The sequence below is a fragment of the Mercurialis annua genome, linkage group LG8 (assembly GCF_937616625.2).
Source record: "Mercurialis annua linkage group LG8, ddMerAnnu1.2, whole genome shotgun sequence".
In the NCBI taxonomy this organism is placed as follows: Eukaryota; Viridiplantae; Streptophyta; class Magnoliopsida; order Malpighiales; family Euphorbiaceae; genus Mercurialis; species Mercurialis annua.
This window is the reverse complement of record NC_065577.1, coordinates 33,361,165-33,371,990: the sequence shown is the minus strand read 5'-3', so window position 1 is coordinate 33,371,990 and position 10,826 is coordinate 33,361,165. Positions and strand designations below refer to the sequence as shown.

At 33.2% G+C, this 10,826-nt stretch overlaps 1 protein-coding gene and 1 non-coding gene across 2 annotated transcripts; both read right to left on the bottom strand.

Annotated features, from left to right (window-relative positions):
- Nucleotides 1–124: 124 nt before the first annotated feature.
- LOC126659959 (disease resistance protein RGA2-like) lies at nt 125–3,180 on the bottom strand. The gene has a single exon (XM_050353290.2). The coding sequence runs from the start codon at nt 3,083–3,085 to the stop codon at nt 275–277; it is 2,811 nt and encodes a 936-aa protein (XP_050209247.1). The 5' UTR covers nt 3,086–3,180; the 3' UTR covers nt 125–274.
- A 2,165-nt stretch (nt 3,181–5,345) lies between these two features.
- On the bottom strand, nt 5,346–5,419 carry TRNAI-AAU (transfer RNA isoleucine (anticodon AAU)). Its single transcript has one exon. It is a non-coding gene; the product is annotated as a tRNA-Ile (tRNA).
- Nucleotides 5,420–10,826: the final 5,407 nt, after the last annotated feature.

Sequence of the window (10,826 nt, the reverse complement as noted above, 5' to 3'; positions counted from 1 at the left end):
AAATAACTTGCAATTGTTTGCTCTGAAGTTGTTGGATGTTCAGGTTCCAATGCATTTCCACTATCAGGAGTTGCCACTAAATTCTAATGTCGAATAATCAAATTTTCAGCAATCAATTTGGTCATATTCCAAGCTTGTCAGGATTCCCCTATGCGACTAACCCTCAATTTATAGTACCGGATAATGTACGGCTCAACCATTAGTTAACAATTTCCGACAAATAAATATAAATTTAGAGAGATTAGTGTGCGGTGAAGTGCTAAGAAACTGAAGGCTACTGTGAGTGGCGTTGCTGTTCTAAAATGGGACACCTTGTAATGATCAGTTCCTCGAGTAGCATCAACTGAAGATAGGATGGTATTTGCTTTAGCTTGGGACAGTCGTAAAGTGATAGAGAGCGTAGGCATGGCATAGCCGTTAGCGTTCTTGCACTCACATTGCTGCTGTTGTTACTACTTGAACAACTAGCAATAGCAGTAGAGTTAGTTATTGCATCCCAGTCTTCCCACTCAGCCATGAAGCGAAATGTGAGCTGTTTTAGCGTCGGAAAAGCTACAGATGACTCTGCAGCATGAATATCCGAGACAGGATGTACCCAAAGCAACTCAACAGATTTCAAGCTATTGAAATGGCCTATTAAGAGAGTCTCCAAAGATGGGAGTTTTCCTAATGGAGGGAGCTGTTCACAGTTTATACAGCTCAAGAGTCTCAAATGTTTCAAATTTGTTAGTAAGGTTATCCAGCTAGGAAGCATCGATCCGCTGTAGTCATAAACCTGTAGAGCTTCTAGTTTCGGGTGTGGTTGTAGAGCTTCAATCACATTTTCCATCACCTCTTTAACCCCAAATGAAAATACTAGATCCAAACTTTGAAGCTGCTTATTTGTCAAATCTGCTTCTCTTGCTTTATCACTATCCACAATCTTCTCCAACCTGCTTATTTCAAGGTGCCCTCTCAAAAACTTGAGGTTTTTCAGTTCTACAATGTTGCATCCTTCCTTGTTTACACTCACAACAAACTTGCTCAAGGTTCGAAGGTTTCTTAATCGCTCAATACCGTGTGGGAAGATATCTAGGCAGTCGGTCTCCCTAAGATTAAGATGCCTCAGGTTAAGCAATTTTCCTAGTCCCGCAGGTAGTCTCGGTAGACGTTTACAGCGATCGAGGTTCAAGGTCTGCAAATTATACAGATTACACACTGCGTCGGGCAGCTCCTCCAAGTCCAACGAAGACAAGTTCAGCCATCTTAAATGTAAAAGTTTTCCAATCTCACTTGGGAGTCTTCGGATCGAAGTATGACTTAGATCCAACCCTCTTAGAGATTTCAGGTGCTCGAATAACTTACCTGCAAATTTTCTTTTTCTAAATAAATCACCTGGCAATGTCATCATTTGCTTCTGTAGGACCTGCAGTATTCGTAGATTTCTGAAATTGTAAACAAAAGGATCAAAATATTCAATCGGACCAATTAAGGTGAGGTGACGAATTCTTTGATGCGACAGATCCAGCCTTGAAATATGTCTCTCATCAGCATCCAATATTAAGCATTCATTCTTTGTAAGGAACTGAGCAAAGTCATGCACAATCTCGTGCATTTTGCAAGTGATCTTTCTAGGATCGTCAATATCTTTTTCGAAATCTTGAAAAAACGAACGCATGGCTAGGTTATCGAAGTAGTCGACACCCTTTTGTTCTACATCCATGGTTCCAGAAGGAACAAGAAAGCCCTGTGCCATCCAATTGTGTATCAGAGTTTCCTTATCCATCTTATAGTCTTTTGGGAAAATAGCACAATAGGTAAAACAACGTTTCATAGGGGAAGGCAAGTCATAATAACTGAGCAACAAAGGCGTGAAAACATCCCTTTCAACCTCTTCTATTTCCCACAGTTCACTATCAAGAACATTCTCCCAAGCTTGTTTTGTTTCTTTGAACCGCATCAGACTCCCTAATGTCTTCACAGCCAAAGGCAACCCTTTGCACCTCTCCGCAATTTTCCTACCGACTTCTTCCAAATTACGGCGATCCTCTCTACTCTTCCCGTAAAATGCAAATCTACGGAACAACGACCAAGCATCAACAGGCGACAACTTCCCTAGAGGAAGCCTGTACGAGGCTTCCATCATAATGGAAACTCTCTCATTTCTCGTAGTAAGTAAGATTCTGCTCCCTGATTCTGCAGACCGAAGAGGAATTTTCAGCGGTTCCCACATTCGGAAGTCATCAGTCCTTACATCATCAAGCACAAGAAGAATTTTCTTTCCGTTGACAGACTCCTGCAGTTGCTTCTGCAACTCAGACCAAAATATGTGGGTACGGCATACATCAGTAGCTTCAATCACCATTTTTGCAATCAGATTCTTATCAAAAGACTCAGAAACACAAACCCAGATTTTATGTTGAAAATAGGAATCAACTGCTTCATCATTATAGGCCAACTGAGCTAGAGTTGTCTTCCCCATCCCACCCATACCAACTATAGAAACAACAAGAGGACCATTGTTAGGGCTGACAACTTCCCCTGACATATCATCAGATTCACACAATTTGCTTACTATAGCTTGTTTATCCAATTCCCTACCGCACACCTCTGATACATCAATTAAAGGTGTACTTTCTGATTTCTCTGGCTCTTCATTCTTCCCTCCCATAACAAAATGGTACTTTTCTTTCTCATTTAAGATAAAATCTAATCTTTCTTTAATACCCTTCATTTTAATACCCATTTCATGATGCATCACAGTTTTATTTAAACAAGAGAGTGGAGAAAAGCATACCATTTTTTTGGGGAGAAAAGATTGCTCCTTGTGAATTTTGGATGTGTAAAACTTGGTGTTCCATTCATCTAACAAGTCATCTAAATCATATGATATAGCTTTAAGCTCTTGTAGCCAAACTTGAACACTAGATTCTTTCACTTGCTTTTTCTCTGCATCATTAAGCACAGCCCTGATTGCAGTTAGTGCTGTACTCAGCTTTTGAACCTCTTCTTCACCTCCAAACAATAGTCTTGCTTCTTGTTGAATCTCTGCTGCAAGGGCATTACTCAATTGTTGTAGGACTACTGATACAAGTGCATCTGCCATTATTGAACTAAATAAGACTATTTCAAAACAAACAAAAAAAGTAAACAAGAAGCAAAATTGACATACATCTTTTAAGACTAAAAGGTTATTGCTTTAAAGATTAAAAACACAAAAAATATACTAAAAATGAATGCTGTTCTAGTGATGAATGGATAAATCAATTAGCATGGGACATGTGGCATCTACATGGACCTACTTGGCATCTACAAGGACATCATGGTAAAAAGGCATTCCATAAGGGTCATCCAAGCCAAGATGAATATTATGACAAGTCAACCATGTGCAACTCAAATTAAAGGAGAGATCTGGAAAAGGGTACAATTATTGTTTTCATTAGATACTACTATTTTTTTATCTGAGATAGACATATTCTAATTGTTAGTGGAGATTAGCAGGAGTTAATTGTTAGTTTTAAACATTTTTTAAACAGACAATCACAGGCTGAGAACATTGATATTAAACCCAATTTTTAGCATAATTAAAGCAACTCTGTTTCACTATTAAATCAAGATAATAATGCCAAAATTAATTATTTAAAATAAAATAACAATCTATATTATATAATTTGTTGTGATCAAATTGCTATCCGCGGTGAAATCAAAATTATTCGCTAGTTAACAAACAAAAGAGTTAAATGACCGAATTGCTATCCACAGCGGAGTAATATTTTTAAACTAAATGAACAAACTAAGCTTCTTTTTAAGCTTGTTGGCTAATTTTTAATGATTAAGCGCCCGAAAAAATGAAAACTAAATCTATGGTAAGAACAGCTTCCGGTATAAGATAATTTTACCTGCCTCAACTTTGGCGAAGCCTCGTAACCGAAAATTGGCTTTGTGAATTCAACTACTACATTTTGTGAGCTGGTACTTAGCATTACGCCAGGCTTCGTCGAGTCTTGAGCAAAAATAAACGAATTAGTGAAGCTATTTAAAAAAACAAATCATGAGAATGCGAAATTCAAAATTGCATACCGGAAAGTACTGTGAGTGGCGCTACAGGTGAGACAGGAACGCACGTCCTGCCGATTACTAATTCAGATGACTTCATCCTCTCGGCGGAGGAATCGGAACCGTCGATCCATTTCAAAGACGAGTCGACCGTTTTGGCTTCACAGGGGACGGTCTCCATAGCGTGAAACAAGCGGTGCTTTTCGTCGGAACCTTTAAAATAAGTTTGAAGCAAGAAATTAGAGAGAGTACATTTCAGAGTGAATATTCTCGATGGCGATTTGGAGTCCGTAAAAAGCACGCGCCACTGCAAGTTGGACCTCTTTGATGAACGAGCGGCGAGATTTCCGAGGACAATACGTCTGAAGCGGCGAAGAAGGCGAGGACCTTCTCGTCGGAAGTAGTGAGAGAGGCTTCGGCTTTCTTGTACATCTTCCAGATTTCTGGGTATTTGATTGGGAATTCTAGAACAGAGCGGGCAAATTTCAATATTTAAATTTAATTTTGACAAACTTTGTGCGAGTTTAAATAGTTGGAAAAGGGTGCAAAATGGTCCTCATGTTTTGACAGCCTCTCACATAGAATATTCATAATTTTTTCATTATAAAATTGACCTTAATGTTTTCGGAAGTGATTAATTGAACCCCTCAGTTAATGGAACTAGGAGCGAGCTAGGTTCGGTTCTGCGTGCAAATTATCATAATTGAGCCAAGTTATCCCTATAAAATTCAAAATCAAACTTCACTAGTTCGGCTTATGGTTATTTTTGATTCAATTTGGTCCAGTCTAAACCGCAACAAATTTTTTAATTCAACCATCATTAAAATTATGTTTATAATTAATATTTTTATTAAATGTAATGATTATTAATTTGGTTTTTTTGGTCCGGGTCATCGAGACCTAAAACTAAATAAAAACCGAAAACACAATTTTTAAAATCCTAATCCAAATCAAACTATATTAACCATTTTAACCAATCCACTCTCAATTTGATTGGGTTCAATTTCGAAATGCGTTTCGATTTTTACTTACCCTTAAACGAAACTACGAAAGTCTAAAAGAACACTAAATTATGTGACCCTCAAGTTTCGAGCTCGATGTTGGAATAAATCGGACTCGGAGCTCTTTTACACCTTTATTCCCATGTAAAGTGAACTAAGCATTGGGTGATTTACAAGGTTCCATATTTAAAACAAATCAACAAAATAACAATTCTATATTTCATGGTAGCTTTTATCATTTGCAGTACCATCCAATAAAACCTACAAAACAAATACATCTAAAATAGCTAATAAATATTATAAAAAGTATGGCCCATGCAGGTCTCGAACCTGCGACCTTCGCGTTATTAGCACGACGCTCTAACCAGCTGAGCTAATAGGCCAGTTCTTTACGTACTGATATTAAATTTTATTTTTTTAGTACATTTGGCTTTCCTTTAAACTCTTAATAATCACCAATAAGCAGTGGCCGAGCGAGGATTTAGATTTAGGGGGACAGAATTTGATATATTCATTAATATAGAAAAATTTAATAAATAACAATAATTAAAAAAATATTATTTATTGTAGACTTGTCGATTTGTTTTTCATGGTTTGTAGTTAGTAAATAACCTAAAAAATACAATTTAATATAATTATTATACAATTATATATAAATAATATAGAAAAAAAAATAAAGACAACTTGCTTAAATGAAAAAGTTTAATTTTAAAAGAGAAAACAAATAATAAAAAATAATTAAAACATCTAGAAATAAAAATTAGAAAATAAAACACTAAAAAGTTATGTTAGATAATTTGGAGGATTAATTTAAGAATTTTAACAGATTTATAGATTAAAAGAAACTTTTATGTTTCTATAACGAACAAAGGGTCAACGCACCACATGAACTTGTGACACGGGGTCATCTAACTCAATTTGGCCCAAAAATGAAGAGTTCTGGGGTTAATTGCTCAAAAAAATATAGATTGGGTTAGATGACCCCGTGTTACAAGTTCAGGGGGCGCGTTGACCCTTTGTTCTTTCTATAATTATATAAAGGGCCAATTTAACCCTTTAAATTGGAAAAATTACAGAAACGGGCTGAATACGGGCCTTTTTTACAAAAATGCTAATTCTCTGAAATTCTTTCATGAGTGCTAACTTTTTATTTATTAAAAAGCTAATAACGATATAATCTTACGCTTGCCATCTCTAATAATTTTTTTAGGCACGCAGTTCGTTGCTTTTTCTTCTCTAATTTTTTTTCTTATTTTTTTATTAACTACTATTGTTGAGCATTTCAATTTCAGATTTCTTTCAACTTCCACGTTCTTCTGAGAGCTTCATTAACAGTTTATTTAATTTTCCTATTTTCTAGCCAATATCCCATCTTCTCCACTCCAATTTTTTATGTAACTGTTTTTTTAATCACATATATATATATATATATATGTATATATATATGTGTATACATATATATGTATATATATATGTGTATACATATATATGTATATATATATATATATCTACTAGATCAATCCAATTGTTGATAAGAAAAAACTAAAAAACCTGAGATAATGAAGTGCAAATCAGTAAAGAAAACCAGTGCAACTGGTGATAGTAGTGAGAAAGCAGATATGTTGGATTCTAAGAAGAAGGGTAAGGCTCTAGTGACTGGTGCTTAAAAAAAGGATATTGGAGTTTGATGCTGGGAATGAGAAGAGAGTTGCTATTGTAGAGTCTAGTCAAATTGTGAACGTGATTTTATTTTACTTTATTCTTGTAAACATTGATTTATGTACTTTGAGATTTTAATTTTAATTGGGTAATGTCATAAAAATTCACCAACTTTACACGTTTTCTCATTTTAATCACACCGCTTAAAAATCGTCATTTTCATACACCAACTAACATTTTTTCTCAAATTTATATACCGTTAAAAAATCTAGCGAATATTGGTGACGTGTCACTATCTAATTCGTTATGGCATGTCACTATCTGGTTGACAATTCAGCAATTTTCACCGGATTTTTGAACTGTCTATGGATTTGAGAAAAATTGACAGTTCGTGTATGAAAATAACAATTTTTAAACGGCATAATTAAAATGCAAACACATGTAAAGTTAGTGAATTTTTATGACATTAACCCATTTTAATTTATATGTATATTTTTTAAATTTTTATATATATAATATTACCATGATATAGTTTTATGTTTTATTTTAATTTATTTATAGTATATACCTATGTTACATTTGTATATTTATTTTTATTTAGATGTCTGATATTGTTCATGTATGTATTACTTATGTATTTGATACCCAAATCTTATTTGCATGTTTGATTTGTATTTTTATGTATTATTACAGTTGTCTTTATATGCTTTGAATTATTAGGTTTCATTTTTATGTTTTTTGATGTTTTGTGTATATGGGCTCTATTTGTTATGTATTTTTATGTATTGAAACAATTTTGCTAGTTGTTTTTTTAGTAGAATTGAGATTATTTGCTAATTCTAGAGAATCGTTACAGTTGTAGACTAATCGTTGGTACTACGTTCAATGCTATTGATAATATAAAGATAAGATTATCTGATCGACAATTGGAACTCTTTAGTCAGACTTTCCTTGGCCATTTTTTGAATTTAAAAAAATATATAATCAGTTACAACTTCTACACTCCATCGTGATGCGCAAGGACAGCCACCCAAATATCTCAAAACTTTGGGTTAAATTTTTGGGTATATGTTGTGATTTAGTATTGAGGAATTTGTTGTCATAAGTGGGTTAAACTGTGTTGGTGATTGTAATATCCTTCCCTTTTCTAGTTCTATAAATAATTTGTTTGTACATCCTTCTTCTCTGTTACCATTTCTTAATACGTTTATGTTCCTGATTTCAACACTGTCCTTTGCACGAAGAATAGCTAGCATACTTTCTTATCTTTGAGTAGGTATCATAGTTGTATAGGATCTGTCTCAGAGATGTATCTGTATCCATTTCTGTACCAATATGATTGTTAATGTAATTTGAATATGATATACCCAAGAAAATACTTTTTGAACTCTGTTGGTGAGCTTGTATCAGTAATGTATCTCTATGAACAACTATGCAAAGAGGGTACATGGTAAAGTCTTTCTCATTTTTCTTGGTTTCCATGTAAAACTTAAAACTTGAATCATCTATGATTTTTAATGGTGGATATTGAATCTTCACTTGATACTTGATATCAATTTTATGTTCTTGTAGATCTAGCTTCAGCTCATTATATATTGACAAGTAGTTTCATATATGTTGTATCTTGTTGCATCATCATTCCAAAAGTTTCAAAATCTACATATTTATTTTCAATCCATTGCCCATTGTGCTGCAGCATAATAAGTATAGATTTCATCTACGTACATGTGAGATACAGATCTGTGAGTTTTATGATCTATAATTTATGATAATTAAAAAAATTGGAACAGCTTATCTTTTTTTTTTTCAGCTTTGCAATTTCTTTGTTCCTCAAAGATGGTGGTTTAATTTTGAAAAAGATGATGAATTATGATATGTATATTTAATGTATATATTCAATTTTGGTAGTTTTAATCAATTAGGAAAAAGTAACCCGTGTTTGTTGTGGTTTTGATTTCCGAGAAACAAATTTGTTGGTTATTAGCATCTTGTACTGGTGGCGCGCATCAACTGAATGGGCAAGTGATTTCAGCATGATTCTCTCTTTCTCTCTCCTTGCGACGTGTCAACTGTAGAGGGAGTACATACTGTTTGTAATGTGTTAGATTTTGCATTGAGCTGATTATGTAATTTGTTATTTACTTCCGATTTTTATATATTTTTGTCATTTTCTCCTTTAAATTCTTTTGTCAAATGACGGGCCAAACTGGGCCCTTTAACCTAACTAAACTAGGAGTGTTTATACCACATAATGGATGTGACACGTTATTTTTATAACAATTCAATAAGCATTTGCGATTAGAAAATCTTTATTTATTACTTATTTGTTTTATCATTAAACATTTACACATGGCTAACGCCTTATTGGTTTGTTGCACGAATGACGTGACGCAACCGTTGCGTTGCATTATTATTCAAAAACTAAGCCCAAAACAAGCGTAAACTAAAATAAACTTCATCTCTTTCAGTTCTGAAATTGAAACAAAGAACCAACCTGGACTGCTGCTTTGCCCTTGCACACACGCATCTACTGGCCGCAGCAGGGAGGGATGCCTCCCGAGTTCGACTCCTCTGACGCAATCCTTGCCGACGAATTATAGCTCAAATTAAATCTGGAAATTTTAAATATGATAAGACACGAAATTATACGGTTTTGGATCATAAAAGAGTTAACCCGTTTATGACACGATTAATTTTGTGTATAAATGAGCTATACACGCCTATCCGTTTAAACATGATTAATTTGTTTTAGTTAAATATTATTTATTTAAAATTTAAATGTTATTAAATCTTATTTTTTATATTATATATCATTATAATAGTATTTATCTCAAATTATAATAATAATTCTATATTAAATAAATTTAAAAATTGTTTAACTGGGTTTAAGCGTGTCACTTTAAACGGGTTGATTCATTAACACATTTAGATAAACGTGTATATATAGGTCTTGTCGTGTAATCCGTGTAATATTTGTGTCGTGTTTTCGGTTTTGTATACCAAATCCGATTAATAATCGTGTCCAATTCGTATTTAGGGTAATCGTGTTTGTATTTGAAGGGTCTGACCCATTTATGCCTCCAGACATAAATTGTCCGGTCTAATCCAAATTGTATACGTGCTGGACAACAAACTTTTAGATTATGGGGTCAATTCCTCCACAAGCGCTCCCCCGTCCCAATTATTATAAAAAAAATATTCAAATGCAACATAAAGTCAGTTTACATATGCGATCTCATTTAAAGTATTATAAATTTGTTTAAAATTTATAGATTTCACCAAAAATTATTATTTAGCACGATATAAAAATTACAAAAATTTGTAAAAGAATAAAATTTCTCATAATCCAGAATCTCTCAAATAAAGTATTTTTAGATTGTTTTTAATTTTGAATAAAATTTCTCGCTTGGCCAATTTTGATCTAAATTTAGAAATTATTTTCTATCTTATTCTTTTAATTAGATTAGATCTTATATATCTAATCGAATTTAAGAATACATTAATTTTCATCTTTAGAGATGAATATATTGATTTTTGCGGTGTAAGTGACTTGAATTTTTAAAACAATTGAAGCCATCATCTTATGACGGATTTCAACAAATATATATGTTTTGCGTCAATACCAATGATGTCTTCAATGTTAAAGAAAAGAGATATATCACAAAAGATGTGATTATGAACTTTAATGGTGAAACTATTATTACTAGTTGTAACAGTCGTGCGATTAAAGTTAGCATTATTATGGTAAGCAAAGTAAATTTAATTTGCTTTATTTCAAAGTTTAGAGATGCTTTCAACAACAACTTTTTACTTTATAATATTATTAGTTTGATAGCACATGACTACTTTAACATTCTTATTTATCTTAAATTTATGGCAAAACCTATCTTAAGGTCCCAATATTTCCATTTTTTCTTTATTTTGTCTCTAAATATTTTTATTTTTTTACTCGGTCCCTGTACTTTTAAAAAGGATTTTATAAAGTTCTTTTGTTAAGAAAAGTGCAAAAGTGTGAGAGATCGGGTAATTTTTTTTTAAAAAAATACAGAGACTAAATAAAGAAACATAAAAATCTTATAAAATTATTTAAATACAGGAACTAAGTAAAGAATCAAAAATGCTTAGGGACGA

Coding starts and splice junctions, on each gene's coding strand:
- LOC126659959 (XM_050353290.2), bottom strand. CDS start 3,085: ATGGCAGATGCACTTGTATCAGTAGTCCTACAACAATTGAGTAATGCC.